This window comes from Bipolaris victoriae (assembly GCF_000527765.1).
Source record: "Bipolaris victoriae FI3 unplaced genomic scaffold scaffold_55, whole genome shotgun sequence".
Lineage (NCBI taxonomy): Eukaryota > Fungi > Ascomycota > Dothideomycetes > Pleosporales > Pleosporaceae > Bipolaris > Bipolaris victoriae.
In genome coordinates this window covers 37,846-53,633 of record NW_014575337.1, presented here as the reverse complement: position 1 = coordinate 53,633, position 15,788 = coordinate 37,846, and the positions used below count along the sequence as shown (strand labels likewise).

The window sequence follows — 15,788 nt, the reverse complement described above, 5'->3', positions numbered from 1 at the left end:
GAGCAGCTCCACAGCAATAAACTTGGGCTTCCGGATTCGGCTGCTGCGGCAAGTGTTTCCCTCTGGGCCTGGTAGCAAGTCAGACGATACGGCTTGATTGATAGAAGGAGAAAGGTAGATGCATGACTGCGGACGCCAATGCACGTATCCAGGGTAGTCCTGTCTTGGGCGAGCTGCAGGCCCATGGGTGTGCAAAATCAATGATTCGACGGCAGCCTGCTGACACTTTGTTCGCCTTGCTGGGAGACGGTCCATCAGCAGGTGGACAGGCGTGCTCACTGGTCGACATGGGGGGGAGTTTAGAGCGAACTGGTTGCAATGGCCGCTCAGAGCTGGCCGGCGGCGGTCGCGTCGGCAGCCGGAAGCGGCCATGATAGGCAGCTCTGGGCAATGGGCCACGGCCATGAAAGCTGAGAATGGACGGGAATTGTAATATGGAATGAAACGGGAAGAAGAAGACGAGGACGAGGACAATGAGGATAATACGGATAAGGATAGGGCGCATCATCAGCCGCGATACTACTTTACTACTATCACCCACTATCAGCGGCATGATGAGCTGAGGCAGCAGGCCCGGCGTGCTTCGGGTGCTTGGCTCAAGGGCGCTGTGGAGACTGGGCCGTCTGGCAGGAGGAAGGAGATCCAAGCTAGCGGTCGCTATCGCGCAGCAGCATGATGCGAGTAATCCTGTTCCGCTCCGTTGAAGAAGAAGAAGAATAAGAATAAGAAGAAAGCACAGGCAGAGCGGCATGGGCGCGTCTGCCCAGCAAGCCAGCTCCTAGCCGTAGCAGCGAAAAAGCCACCGGGTCGTGCAGGGCCGTAGGAGAGCCACTTTTTATCACACTGCAGCGCCTCTAATGCCTGAAGCTTGTCGCCGTCGTCATTGCGTGCCATTTGCTCACTAGACGACGTCTTGTCTCCGCCGTGCGGGCCGTCAGCTGCTGGGAGACAAGGGCATATCAGATTGGGCCTCGCCCATCTTTCGTAATTGACCACAATCCAGAGGGCGTCGCTCCAGTCCCCGTCCGCACACACACACACGCACACACACATACCCGGCCTGGCCTCTGCTCTCGCCGCCCGCCTCTTGCCCGCCTCGCTGCGTTGCGCTGCCACCCAGCCTCTGTCCGCTGCCCGCCTGTCTCCTCGGCCAGAATAGCCGCGCCCACGACGACGCTACGTTACGCTACTCTCTACATTCCCATTCCCATCCCCATCCATCCCCATCCATCCCTCTACCAACCACGCACGGGGTTCCTGCTCCTACATACGCCGCGGTCTCCCCACCCCCCCGTCGTCGTCGTTGCTGGCTAGAAAGCCTGTCACTACCCAAGGTTCGTCTGCTTCCCATCCCCCCCAGCCGTTCGCTCCGGTGCTCGTACACTCGTTCCTGTGTGTGTGTGTTGTGTGCGCGCGCGTGTGTGTGTGCGTGCGTGGGTGCGAGAGCTGCCCTGCTTGCCCGGCCTGGTCGCGCTCCCGCCCCAGGACCCATCCCGCCCTAGCCAGCAACGCAACGCGCGCGCTCGAGTGCTGCAAGTCACCCTTACAGCGGCTGCTCGCAGACACACGCCTTGGGTTGCATCTCACGTGGCGTCTTTTTGCTCCACCGTCGGCTCCTGTCCACGGGCACTGATCGCGCACCGCGACCGAGCGCGCGACGCACTTTTGTTCTGCGCCAACACCTGAAACTCAAACTTAACGCCTTGTTAGTGTCTATCGATCAGCACGCGCGGACCGTCGCCGTCACCAACCCGTGCCTTTTTTACATATTCCTCCGCAATCCTGGGCTGTGCCACCTGTTCGTGCATCGAACAAGTAGACGCCATCGCCTTTGCCCACACTTGCCCGTACTTGAACTCGGCCTCTCGCTGCTTTGGCCAAAACACGAAGCGCGTGCCCTTGTCCGAGCCTTGGCCCCACCTGCGCCCTCCAACTCGCCCTCGCCTCTCTCGCCCCAACCTCAATCTTGGTTCGACCGCATCGACACCCCGTCCTTCTCCATCACCATCCAGCACATGACCGCCGCCCACAGCTCAAGCCCGTTGTGCGCCTAGCCCTACTAACCTCCCTGCGCCGATTGGGCCCGCCCTCCCTGAGCTTCACGACGCTCGACGGAAGCTTCCCTCGAGCTCGGTCGCTCCCGCGCCGCCTGGATGTACTCGGTGCATGTGCAACAGCCCATACAAATCATGTCAAATGGTGGCATTGGAAACGGCATCATGGATTCCGGTACCATTGACCCATCGCGTAAGTAGTCGCGTCCCCTTCCCCCCCACAGCTGCCCTCTTGCTTTGCACCGGCCTGCGCGTCTGGTTACATCCGACGCAGCCTCCCGCGAGTAATTGTTGACCTTGGCCAGATGTCTTCTCCGGCCCCCCGCAGCCTGTCGCACAGCAACAGCAACAATCGCGCGGCCTGAAGCGCAGTCGCTCCCCCGATACCAGCTACGAGCTGCAGGGCGACGACACTCCAAACAACAAGCGCAGTCGTGGCCGCCCTTCAAAGGGCGCAGCCGCGCGACCCCCCTACGGCGGTTCTCCCAACCGCGGCTCCCAACCTCCCCAGACCCCATCGCAGCACTCAGGCGCCGCGCCGCCCGTGCAAACCCCCCAGCTGCAGGCCACATCGCTGCCTAAAGCTTCCCCTCCCCAGGCGTCGCCACCTGCCAAAGCGACGCCCGCCAAGCCCACAGTCATCAAGGCGCTGCCCACTGTGCGCGACCATACGACTGATCAGCTCAATGCAGAAGGCGACGAATACATTCCACGCGAAATCGACGAGGCGGGAGAGCGAAAGGTGACGCAAACCGGCCACCCGCTTGATGGGCGCGAATACCGATGCCGTACCTTCTTTGTGCCTAACCGAGCTGACAAGCTCTTCATGCTTGCCACTGAATGCGCGCGCGTTCTGGGATATCGAGACTCGTATCTACTCTTCAACAAGAATCGATCACTATACAAGATCATTGCCACCCAGGCCGAAAAGGACGATCTCATTCACCAGGAAATTCTTCCTTACTCTTACCGTTCCAGGCAGATCGCCATCGTGACCGCCCGCTCCATGTTCAGGCAATTTGGCAGCAGGCTGATTGTCAACGGACGGCGCGTACGCGACGACTACTGGGAGAGCAAGGCCAGGAAACAAGGCTTCACTGAGGAAGATGCGGCAGGAGAAAAGAGACCTGGTGCAGCAAAGGCAAGAGAAGCAGCCGCCGCCGAAGCCAACCACGCCAACGCCATGGCCTTTGCCCATCCTGGAGCTTATACAGGCAACAACCAAGATTATCTAGGCTCTGCAATCAATCCTTTGCAGCCATTTGGTGGTCTCAACCCCGCCCCAGGAAGCATGCCGACCACAGCCCCGGATGCATATAGTCACCGAGCCACCGCTGACCTCCAGCCTCGGGACTACAGTGGTGTTCAGCGCCCACGACACGAACTGCAGGGTACCCCCTACCAAGACATGACTAGGCCAAGCCCATCTGGAGAGATCCTCAACGCAGCTGCGCAGACAGCCGAGGTTAACAAGCAGCTTGAACAGCAACGCAAGAACCGAAAAGAGTATCTGAACGACGTCTGGACACGTCCGCATGAGCCGCCGGTGCAGCCGAACCGCCCAGGAACAGCAGAGGGAGAGCATGCTCCACAAGTCTCACAAGCTGTTCAGTCTCCGCGCATGTCTTCGACATCTGTGACCATGCCAGGAAGTCAATATGGCATGACAGCACAGACACCACAACGACCAGGGCAGTCCATGGGTGCGCAGGCTTACCGCCCGCAAACCATGCCCCAGAACAATATGGTCCCATCGCCCATGGCTCAACAGCACACTCCGCTCCGACCAGACCAGATGCACCGTCGACCACCGAGCATCGGCATGCCTCAAGGTATGAATGCTTCAAGCATGGGGCCTGGAGGCATGCTCCCTAGCGTCCAACAGGCCGCGGGGCATGGATATCCACCATCGCACATGTGGCAGGGACCTTCACAGCCATCTCCCCTCTCTCAGCAGCACAACATGCAGCAATACGCTCAGCGCCCTCCTCAGCAGTCGCCACTTCCCCAGCAATCTCAGATGCACGCCTCGCCGCAGCTCCACCACGCCCAAAGTAGCGCTTCGATGCATGGCACTCCTGTTCAGCAATATCAGACTATGGGAGCCATGGGCGGTTCCATGCCTGGCGGGGACAGCGGGTACCAGGCAATGGGTCAAAACCCATACCAGCCTAGCCCCAGCCCTCACCAATTCATGCAACAGCAGAGTGCTGCTGCTCAGCAGCCTGGCATGCCTGGCTGGGCACCACCTCAGACCTCTCAACAAGGAGGATGGTCATCTTACTAGGGGAAGCTACTGTCCAGCCTAACCTCATCAAGCGCAATGCAGGTCTGCACTGCGACGCCATGTCCGTCACTGGAGATTGCATGGACACTCATCTAGTTCGCTCTGGACTGATATGATTCCCGGAAGCCCGCGGCGTTTACTGATTTAGATTCATGTCATGCCAAGAGCCAGTCGCTACGATATTCACCTACTGTTTGCTTTTCGTCTCATCTCGCACACTACGCTCATTCAACCCTGCGCCCCACTTGGCTCCCCTACTCATCGGCGACAATGACCTTACGATACACGAGCTGGTTATGAGTACGCCAAGCAACGAAGATGACACGATAGCATCATAGACCCGGCGGTATGGGGAACCACTCTTTTTATCCGGAGCCCGGCGGCTCCAACTCCCGTATATTTGCGACTTTTGAAACGCACCTTCTATTCAGCGACCATATTCGCAAGGTTCCTTCATGCTACTCTGCTTGGCATGGAACCGACTTCCCCCGTTTTTTTCTTTCCTTTGCGGCTTGATAGTAATTGCATGGGTTCAGTGCGAGCAGGACAGACGATTGGATACTCTGGCAGAGTTCTCTATGTTGCATGGCTAGTGGCGCCGCTCTTGGTCAGATTGTCACATCTTCTTGCTATTGCTATTTTATCTTTTGCAATTTTCTCCGAGTATTAGCTGCCCCCCGTTGTATCCGTCTCATTAGTGGTGGTTTAGTTATCGCTTTGCACAAGATTCCCCCCAGATTCCCCGCACCTTGTTTTTTGTGTTATTTTTTTTCTTGTGGTATTGCTTCACAGTCGTAGGCATCTTTGTATATTGGAGGGAATAGGCTCTATGCTTTTGGCATGGGCTAAGGGTAGGGATTTTCAAGGAACGTCTAGACAGGCACTACTTGGGGGCTCGAAACACATAGCCGGAGGCCTTTTGCATCCTTCCCTTAATAGTAATCTCCACCCCGTTTTGCGCGAGATAAGAATCTTTTTACGCTCAATTACCGTTTGGTGTTCGGACATGTGCCTATCTGCGCCTAGCGAAAGTAGCATCCATGAAAGGTACCAAGCAAAGCTGTCTCACCATGTGCCTGCACCCCAGGTATTTTGTCTGTCTCACAAAAGGTCATCCCGGGAGGGAGTTGCTTCATCGATCTACAAGTGACAGCATCTTATGAGTACAAGCGCAGTCCCACTACCGCAATTGCGCGCATGTTTGACTGGGGGGGGGGGAGGCGGTGGCGGCGGGGACCACTCTTGCCAGACCTGCATTCGAAGTGGGCGAAAGAGCGAGCATGGTACATGGGTTCTGCAACAGATCGTGGAACGGATGCGGGAACGGACGGCGGCAACGCCGCTCAGACCACCAAAGACCATGCATCATGGACTTGCGCAATCAAGGGCTCGGCTATTCTGGGGGGGGGGAAGGCATGTCATTGGAATATGCAAGCTTTTGCGTTTCCCTTCCTTTCTTTCTCTGTCTCTTACTCTCTCACTCTCTAACCCTCTGACTCTATCCACGTCACCGGCAAGCCTCCCATCCCTTTCTTTCTCTTCCTTCCAAACCTTATTTCGTGGCGTCAGTTCTCTCTCTCTCTCGTCTTTTGTCCTGGTTTGTCGTCCTCGTCCATAGTTTAAACCCTTTTTTTTCTTCTCTTCTGTTTCTTTTCCATCTTTTGTTGAGGGGTTTTTTTTTCTTGCGGTCAAATAACATAAAAGCCCTTTTTTTGACATTTGCATTTCCCCAAAGCACCTGCTAAATCTAATTGGCTGAGATTTTATTTGTTCGACCAACTGTTTTTTTTTCTCTGGTGCATTTTGGCGCTTTGCCAGCGTACGCGAGCACCCCCTCTTGCCCCTCCCCGCCCCAAGCCGGGAAAAGGTGAATTAAGAGAGACACAATTGAATAGAAAAAGAAAGGAAAGGATTGATACTGTGCCACTTGGGAAATTCTGCCCGGGGGCTCAATTTTTTTTTTGGGGGGGGGGGAGGGGCTTTTGCGACCTGTCGGATCTACTCCGGCCTTTCTTCCTTATTCCTCTTCTTTTTGCCTCTTGCTCGCTTTTGCTCCCCAGCCTGACGGGTCCCCCGCGCGTTGTGCGGCTCAACGTACTTGTTGTGTATCGTTACCTCGGGTCTCTCTGCCTCACTGTCCCCCCGCCTCCTCCTCATCCAGTGTTCAGCCTTTTTGGCCATTGGCCTTACTTACCAATCTTTTCGAGTCAGTTTTTTTTTTGCTTTTGCGCTCTAGTCTTTTTAGGAATGCTGAACGTCGAAGCAAATGAGTAGCAGGGGTTTCGTCCGGTGAACGAGCAAGATCCCATGTATGTGGTTCATAATCTGACCGTTTTTTGTGCAATACACATTTTACCCGCCAACAGTCTTTTTGCGACATGAAGTTTTTGTTTTCTTCATTTGAGTTTGCGGTTGGCGCACAGTTTTTTCTTGTTTGCACTGTACCCAGTCTATCGGTATTGCTTCTTTTTGCTGCGCGCTAAACATGTCAGTCTTGATTGCTTTTGGCCTATCTTTTATTTTTTTTGTTTGCGGAGCTAAACTCCGTGTCGAATGATTGACGATACGTAATGATCGTGGGGCCTGGTCGGTGTAAGCCAACATGTCGCCATTGTCTCTGTCTGTCTCGCTCGCTACTTTTTCTTCCTTGTCGCGTTCACTATCATAGGCTTGGCGGGATGGTCGGAGGCTATGTTGCATCGACTCTAGGGCATTTCATCGATCAAGTTTAGTCGCTCCGTTGGTTCCCCACTCACACTTTTTTCCCTCCTTCCCTGCCTCCTATGCCTCTTGCTTTCTCCACAAGCGGGCCCTGCATCGTCCTGCGAGGGCCTTGCCGCTGCGTATCTTTTTGCCAAGCTACGTTTGCACCCGGCGTTGGGCCAGAGGAAGCAGGTGCTGCTGGGGTTCGATGTGTAATGTGGCTGAACCCTTCTTCTGCAGGTGGTCCTTGGCCTAGGTCCTTTGCCTGGCGTGGTGGCTAATTGCGGGTTTTACTATATTATCCATCCATACACATGGCGCTGCGTCATTGACTGGGCGTTGGACATGGCCTGATGGTCACCTCCACTCTTTGTGCAGGATTCATCAACATCACATGAAGGCATAATTGGAAGATTTCAGTAAACGGCAGATGTGGAAGTGGAAATAAGTGTGCAGTTGATGATGCATTGTTGGTGCAGACCAATCGCTGGTAAGCTAGCTCTCTGGTGAACCTGTGAGGTGATGTACAATTACTCGTGGATAGCACCGTATCTCACATCCGATCGGGTTGGTTTCCTTTGTTCCCGTCCTAAGCCCTAAACTATACAGCAAGTAATACAATTGGTTTACATAAACCAGGTGAACGTTTGAATGCAAGAATACATATAGACCCCATCTCTTATATATGAGGTGAGGTTTAACGAGGCTGTTGCTCCTAAAGTGGTACTCACAAGGGTTGTAACTCTGAGTCCAGGACCACACCTATTGGTCGTACCCAGGGGGTTGCATGAGCCGCATCCGGGTGGTGATGGCCCTGGAGTGAACGCCTGTCTTTCTGCTAGCGCTCCATTCTATGCTGGAGCAGCAGAGCAAAGCCGCCAGAGCGGTTAGGGTGATGAGAGTGAAGCTCTTCATATTGATTGAGAAGAAGATAAGGTAACATGCGAGTACATGTGGAAGAACAAAGGAGAAGACTGTTGTGATGTTGAAATAGACGCCGATATACTTTTCTTGTAACGCAACAGTAATGTCTTATAGTTCTCCATCATTTCTGCTTACCTTTTCCAAACCAGGTCTGTACAGACTTTCGGCACCGGTGTAAGCAATGAATTTGACCAAGTCACTACACAACACCTTGAACGCGGTCTTTTTCGTGCTGTACAGTCCTTGCAAACCAAACTCCGTTTCGTAAGATACACAGTAGGAACGTCAAGAGAAGGGCCGCAGATTTACGCGGTCCGATGCTAATTGATCGACTCTCAGTAGCTTTGATCGCACAAACGACGTGGAGAACTCGGCAGTTGTAGTTGATGAATGATTTCATATGCCACGTCTGCAAAAGTATGGTACGCTACCGCTGATAATGAGGTGTCGAAAGAGCTCTATAATAACTAAAAGGAGCCCCTAGCGTTAGCAAAGCTAGTTTTCTTTAGGTCTGCGATACGGAGTGGTAGATAGTAGCTACAGTTGGCTCAGTTCTCTTTTCCCTGTGTGTTTGTGGGTCTGAATAATCCCGACTGGATGGGCAAAATACAATTGTAGACATGGTGTATATCCATTTGTCCGGTGTGTAGCGGATTATAGTTTCGCATACTTACTTGGTACATGACCCGGTAGTGATTGGATGCCTAATCTACTAATGTGTTTGAAGCCTAGAGTGTTGTGGATTTCTGCGTCGTAACTCAACACCGCGTAGATCTTCTTGGCATTGTGCGCGATGAAATCTGACACGCATATATGCAGGAGGTTGACATTTCTTCTTTGATGTTCAAAGTGTGTTCGGCATTCAATATCTCATCTATTGCACGATGTGCTCACCGGGTTAGCGCCGCTGATAGGGTCTTGGCGTTCCATTCACGCTTAGTGCTGACCTTTGCTGGATGTAGTATGCAAGAGTGCAGTTCAACGCTTTCTTCTAGTGTCTGTATGTTCAGGGTTTTATGTTGTTGGATAAGCGGTGAGTTGCTGATGTTTTCAATCATGAAGGATGGAGATGCGATTGGATGGTTCGGAAGGAACGAAAAGCCCGTATCTAGCCCTTGGAGCAGGGTTGAGAGGTGTGAGATAATTACGGAGTCTGAGTATCTATTTTTGTAGGATTAAATTCATGTTCCCAATTCATTTCGCTTGTTGCCGTTGTCTTTATTCTTTTCCAGGCCTTCATAGCTAGTTCTGTCACGGTACTATGGCCAAGGTTTTTTATTCGTAGAGGAGCGTCTCTGTAGTCACAAGCCATGGTCTGAGACCCCAACTAGCAGTGGAAAGACTCTCCTGAAATTGATACTTATCCATGACGAAATGGCTGTATTTTCTACATACTCCAACTTCTCATAGGTGACATTCTTGATCTGCAAGATAAGAACATGGAGTTCTGATATGTTGATGACTCGATACTAATATTCAAAATAGATCATTTACGTAACCATCTACCTAAACGAACTCAAGATGTATTGAGTGAATAGGGGTAGATTCTTCGAAGTATGTCTAGTCTCGTCAAATATACCAGGGATGTGGGCCATGTCTCATTGTTCGAGAGGGCTCACGTGATGTTATCGATATCACAAAGCTAGCTAAGTACAGGTATAATAAGAGAGATGATTAGTATACACGAACTAAGTGCAAGGAAAATACGGACGGTAAAAGGGATCAGCATGGGGCAAACAGATGCTAAAGATTAGCCCTACGACAACTCTTTACAACTTGAAGCTTACTCCTACACAGAACAATGTGCACGGCGCCATCTGACAAATACTACATCCGATCCAATAGATTGGCATTCAATTTACAAACTGTCTATCTTATCCTACGCCACTATAGTTACTGTACAGCCATTCAGGCCCCCCGGTTATGTCATTACGTATCCTCTGATCGGCTCGCAAGAGCGAGCACAAGCTACTCGCCAAGCGCTACCATTGGCGCTAGTCCAGCTCGCGGGGGACGGCGACGGCGGCGTCTGAATCATGACATGAACCCTTGGACATGCCATGGCCGCCCGTTGCAGGATCGCATCCTACGACGATACCATCGGTACACTATGTGTGGCTGGAACAAAGTCCCGTCCTTCCCCAAGCAGCAACACAAACACTATCCGCACGTCGGGAATCTAACAGCGAGATTCCAGTTTTTTTCTTTACCCGCTGCGCCTGCATTTTGAGCCCCTCCCCGCCCCCCGCTCATCCGCCCCAAAACAGACACCATGGCATTGTTTGTTCTGACTGATGATGACAATGTCGCAGACAAGGCTAGGTTCGACCGACTGGGTCATGCAGGCCCGGAGGCAGTATGCAGGTGAGTCACGACGCGCGCGCGCGCGCAACTCGCGCTATTGTTGAGGCTTGGGGGTATCCCTTACTAGTCCCGAAAGCTGGAGCTGTCATGTGGTTTGTCTTTTTCCTTTTCGACCATGTCCGGACCATAACCCAATTTTTTGGAGCCTCTGGGCCACTGGTACTCTAGTACACTCGACGACTTGCCAATGCGCAGAGGGGAAAAACGCCTTGTTGGGGCCGCTTGTGCAAGCTGAATGTCTGGATGGCTGAGGGGGAGACTGATTGATTTCCCCGCTTGTCATCGGTGAGTGAGAGACGGGACGGGGGGTAACGAGTCGAGTGTATTGGGTTGCTGACATATGCGACTCGGTCTACCTACCGTGCATGCGGGGATGCGCTAGATCGAAATCTAGATCCGGGTCCAGTCAAGATGGGAAATGTGCGAAATGCGCTTTGGGAATCTGGGGCACGGCTGGACGCCCTTGCGTCACGCATGAAACATGGTACGGCTTTCTTTTTCTTAGTATTCCACACAATCGTGGTTTTGGACGCAGCTCGGCTAGGGCGATTCGTCATTCTTTACCTTTTCTTTTGTCATAGTTTGCTCTCGTATTCTGGGGACCTGATGCTCAATGGGGCTGATCGTATCGGATCAGACTATGCTTGTTTTTGCATCTCTGTAACACAAACTGTCTTTAGCAACTCCGAGGAACAGAATGCCTCAACGGCAGGTGCAATAATTAATCCAGATGAGGCTTTCTCTAGTGGTGATCTTTGCTTGCATCAAAGTCAGGTACCGAAGTACCCCATAATGGACATGTCTTGGCCCAGATACCGACCCCTCAACACCCTTTGAAAAAGCCGTCCCGTACCGCCACGAGCCTGCTTTTGTCCACCAAGATGACGGATCTAAGCCACTGCCGTGTGAACTTCCTGATTCAAGTTGGGCCAACTTGGCAATAGCTACAAGTGTCGCATCTACCGTTTCTTATTCAGCCACGTCACGAAACTCGGATAAACTTCTCCATCATGCCAGCTGAGCGCCAAAGGTGACAAAAGAAAGTAGAAAGAATGGTTCAGCCTGCCAAGTCCATGGTTCGCACCAGCTGGTTGTGTGTAACTTGCAAGGCAACAGTAATACTTGACCAAGTACCTGGTGTTACACCCGGTACCTTGCATGCACGCAAAGATGACGAACAAGCTCCCATTCTTTGTAAAACTCAGCCCGGCAAACTGAGGATACACTTCGTACAGGCAACTAGCAGGAAGCGCGGCCCTGTCAGCCCCAGGACCTTGGGTCCTCAAAGCAAAAAGAATAAGCTTCTTCCCCCACCATCGCCTTGGTACCGACCCTACCGGTGCCATGCCAAGCTCTTTTGTTTTTTCTTACCCTTCCTTTCTTGGATACACCGGTGAACCAAAGACCTCGGGGAAACAGGGCGAGACATGAAACAATCTTGTTCATACTATCTATGTAGGTCGGTTAGGTTGCTACTGAAGCATTGTCTGTACTGCGCCTCCGCGGTCAAAGCAAAGTGCATATCAAGATGAGTATAGTCTAGAGATAGAAACAATCCCAGACTGTGGAGATGGAGATCTCCCGATCTACTCAGACGCCACAGGAAGCTGGATCTCGATGGGATGAAGCAAAAGTTGTCAAGTCAGACGCCACTTAGATTGCCGGTTCTTGGTCGGAAAGGGCACATGAACATGCTCCAATGATACTGATGCCGAATACTGCGTGTTTCTCGGGACCGTTGTTTTGTGGTGCCGGGGTTCTAGATGTAGATCAGGCGTGCTTGTGCAACTTGTCTATGGGACCGAGGGTACAGATCCACGCTAATGTCAGGTCTCTGGGTGCTGAAGAATGATGCAGGAACCGCCCAAAGTTTAACGGAGTACGACGTGTGCGTGGGCTGGTGTGACGTTATGCAGCCATGCTACAGTCGATGGGCGTATATGGTGTTTTTGCAAGCTGGATCTGGGTACCACAGAGAACTGTGGATCAGTTGTGAGGATTTCAAGTGTGTGCAACAATTAGCCTTTGATTGGAATCTATTCATATTATTGTCTTTCGTAGGTAAGATACACAGTGCCTGAATACTGCTGTAATTGTAGAGCAGCACAGGCTTAGTACTCTCGATGTATGCTGCCTGTTTGCTGTAATTCAGAAGCTGATAATTCACCTTTCTGAAAAGTGACTTGAGAACATCACCCACAGTCTTTTGCACCTCACATTTCTCCTATAGTTACATACTCTGTAGTCAATTTAGTCCAAAAAACTCTTTTATTTTATATTCCTGTATGTGTTTACGCAGAAAACTGTTACATCGCTCAAGATTACTCTATAATCAATAACATCCACACGAACACATTCGACACAAAATGCAGCAGTCATCTCCCTTCATCTACCTAGTATATCCATAATCACTGACATCTATTGAATGCATTTATGGATACCATATCTACGTTAACCAAGTTCGTAATAAGCAACCAAGTAATCTAGGGCTGCAGATCCAGTTGATGAATTACAGGGAAGCCTGGATTGCTTCAACACAATCGGGTAGAATCTACTTCAAGCCCAAATAATTGTATCACAAACTAGTCTTTATGTAGTTTACCTGCTAATATTCCATATTGAGATAACACTCAATTCTTCACCAGGAAAGCAAAATACGCGTTTTCCATGTAGTTCCGTCCAGAAATAAAATGTACGCGTATCATTGAGCACAATGAGAAAAATATCATGACTATATCTGTTGAAAATTACTACGAATCATATCCAGCCTAGGGTCTTAATCTTGTTGTACGACGAGCATTACTATGCTTCAATCCCATGATAGTTGATCCGTTGTCAGTAGTTATATGCCAATTAATGTTCGTACAGTAGGATAGGTTGTGATTAGTTGCACTTATCGAGGGGTTGAGCAATATGCTTGACTCTATAGATAGCTATTTATCTTTTTACTGTACTTCCATGCGGCAAATATACTACTTCTGATTTAAATACAGGCAGTAACCAGCACGCGAAGTAGAATTGTTGCACTGAAATGAACTGTAGCGTTTATTTATCCTCTTTCAGAATAGTGCAATACTGTTAGTACATAGGGGAGGTATAATCCAAGCCGGTATCTATTCTGACCAGCGCTTAGGTCCATTATCGTTCTACGAGTACATTTATTAGTCGAAAGGCATACGCTATCGATCCAAAAAATATAAGAGCTGAAATAAGAGGCAAGGAGCCAAGGAAAGAAACTAATACTCTGAATCACCGCTTTGGACGCTGTAGAATTATAAGGGGTGATCTAATAGATTCAGCTGGGAAGATACAGGACATGCCGTCACTTCCGAGCATCTTCTGTACCCCGCTTGCGACACTGCAAATTTTTCATGAGCATAACTTCTTTACAAACAGAGAGATTGTTGTGTTATATAATTTTGGGACTATGATGCCAGAGACCTGTACCGCTATCTTGATTGAATCCTTTGGCTAGTGGACGGATAGACAAGCCCAGTTAGTGCAGCCGTGCATAGACGTTCGATACGGCAACCAATACGAAGTCATACACTTTTACTCTAATAGTTGTATAGATGTACAAAGAAAGAAACAGTATTGGCTTACAGTGACGACACAAATACTCGCACGTACTTGACGTAATTTCTTACATCACTCTTGACATCTTTAACCACCTGCATATCCATGCATCTGGATACTCCCCATCATGACATGACATTGTAGTCAGAACCACAGAAATGCAGAGAACACTACAATCCCTAGTAAAAACACCACTCCATATACAAAGACCCATGCTAAATCTCCCAGGATCTTGGCCGACATCAAGATCTAGCGCGGCTAACACGCCCGTACACCCTCCTCATAACCATTCCTATAGAACCCGGCTCAGCAACTACAATCAGCTACTGGGCACCGCCTGAATTCCAACCACATCACTTTCAGCTCCGTACGACCCTGAAGCCAGCTCAGATCCAACTCGTCCAATCCCATGAAGATCATGGCATCGTGCGCATTGCAGCCCGCGAACCTGATCTCGCAAACTTCTTCCACAAAAAACTTGAGCACCTCCAGACGTCCTCGCACGATGCAAATATGGTCTCAAAGCTCGTCGCCAATCTGCGGTGCGAAGAGGTGAACGAGGAAGCCGCGCTTCATATCTTCAGCATCCAAATCTTGGGCGACGAAAGCGGGAATCTTGTTCCAGAGGGCTGTAGTTTGTTGTGGAAATGGGCCAAAGAGCAGAGTCCGTATCGTAAGTCGGGGTCTTGGGATCATAGGCTGGTTCAGGTGTTGGTGGATGCGGAATGGACGGCGGGGAAAAATATTGTAATTTTGGCAAAAGGCGTGGATGAGGAGGAGTATGAGAGGGTGGTGAAGGGGGCAATCAAATCCTAGTGGTGTGCTTCCATTTAATATTTATGGGCGTATTACTTTGCAGCAGCGACAGGACAATAGGCCTGTTCACTTAAACTTGTGCGAGACATCATATATAGATTTTCGTAATTTTGGCGATTTTGTTTCAAGTATCGCCTGTTACCTCTACATGGCCTAAAAAGACTATTATTATTATTTTGCAATAAGAAAATCGAAAACGAAATGTAAACCCAAAAGAGACACGATGTTCCCATGCACGAGACAGCTCAACACGCTCTCACGTTACCAAGCTACCCCACACCGAACCCGCCCCGCCAAAACCGTGCCCATGTAAACTTTCCGCCGACCTTCACAAACCAGCGCCCAGCAAAGCTCCGCGCAACCCACCACTACACAACGCACCATGGCCTCGAAGCAAGGCGGCCAACCCGGCCAAAGTAAGTCCCTTTGTCCTCCTCCCTCCAATTCTCCAATGCGCAAAACAGCAATCGCAAAAAGAATACGACAAGAGAACAGTGCTAACACCACCAACCACGCAGTCGAAATAACCTCCCTCCCCGTCCCGCGCCTCCAAGAACTAAAAACCCAACTCGACGCCGAACTCACCCACCTCTCCAACTCCTTCCAATCTCTGCGCACCGCCCAGTCAAAATTCAAAGACTGCCTCACCTCCATAACCACGGGCCTCACGGCCAGCACAACAAACAAGCCGCTGCTCGTGCCCCTTACATCATCGCTGTACGTGCCGGGCAAACTGACAGACCACGAGCACGTGCTCGTAGACGTGGGAACGGGGTTTTTCGTAGAAAAAGATATTTTGGGTGCGAAGGATTTTTATGAGCGAAAAGTCAAGGATCTAGGGGAGAGTTTGAAGGATTTGGAGCAGGTGGTGCAGGGGAAGGCGCAGAATGTGAGGATGGTGGAGGAGGTGATTCGTTTGAAGGTCATGAGTGCTCAGGAGGGTAAGGGGGAGGAGCAGGGGAGCTGAAGAGAGAGGGTTATGGGAATGAGGGTATGATTGTTTACTTGACTGATGACATTGAGTGCAAACATGAGATACCTGGAGAAAAGACAGTTATGGTTAC

General features: G+C 50.8%; 5 protein-coding genes across 5 annotated transcripts; 3 read left to right on the top strand and 2 right to left on the bottom strand.

The window, feature by feature from the left end:
* Nucleotides 1-79: 79 nt before the first annotated feature.
* Nucleotides 80-751, bottom strand: COCVIDRAFT_16992 (hypothetical protein; the record flags this gene model as incomplete). Its single annotated transcript, XM_014699919.1, has 1 exon — nt 80-751. One exon carries the CDS (start codon nt 749-751, stop codon nt 80-82), a length of 672 nt encoding a protein of 223 aa, XP_014555405.1.
* Nucleotides 752-2,189: 1,438 nt separating this feature from the next.
* Nucleotides 2,190-4,341, top strand: COCVIDRAFT_27635 (hypothetical protein; the record flags this gene model as incomplete). The annotated part of the gene is made up of 2 exons (XM_014699944.1): nt 2,190-2,247; nt 2,360-4,341. The coding sequence occupies 2 exons, from the start codon at nt 2,190-2,192 to the stop codon at nt 4,339-4,341; spliced, it is 2,040 nt and encodes a 679-aa protein (XP_014555430.1).
* Nucleotides 4,342-7,093: 2,752 nt separating this feature from the next.
* Nucleotides 7,094-7,448, bottom strand: COCVIDRAFT_16990 (hypothetical protein; the record flags this gene model as incomplete). The annotated part of the gene is made up of 2 exons (XM_014699918.1): nt 7,094-7,321; nt 7,359-7,448. The coding sequence occupies 2 exons, from the start codon at nt 7,446-7,448 to the stop codon at nt 7,094-7,096; spliced, it is 318 nt and encodes a 105-aa protein (XP_014555404.1).
* A 6,618-nt stretch (nt 7,449-14,066) lies between these two features.
* Nucleotides 14,067-14,724, top strand: COCVIDRAFT_38787 (hypothetical protein; the record flags this gene model as incomplete). The annotated part of the gene is made up of 2 exons (XM_014699943.1): nt 14,067-14,090; nt 14,137-14,724. 2 exons carry the CDS (start codon nt 14,067-14,069, stop codon nt 14,722-14,724), a joined length of 612 nt encoding a protein of 203 aa, XP_014555429.1.
* Nucleotides 14,725-15,106: 382 nt separating this feature from the next.
* On the top strand, nt 15,107-15,691 carry COCVIDRAFT_16988 (hypothetical protein; the record flags this gene model as incomplete). Its single annotated transcript, XM_014699917.1, has 2 exons — nt 15,107-15,140; nt 15,243-15,691. 2 exons carry the CDS (start codon nt 15,107-15,109, stop codon nt 15,689-15,691), a joined length of 483 nt encoding a protein of 160 aa, XP_014555403.1.
* Between the last annotated feature and the right edge of the window lie 97 nt (nt 15,692-15,788).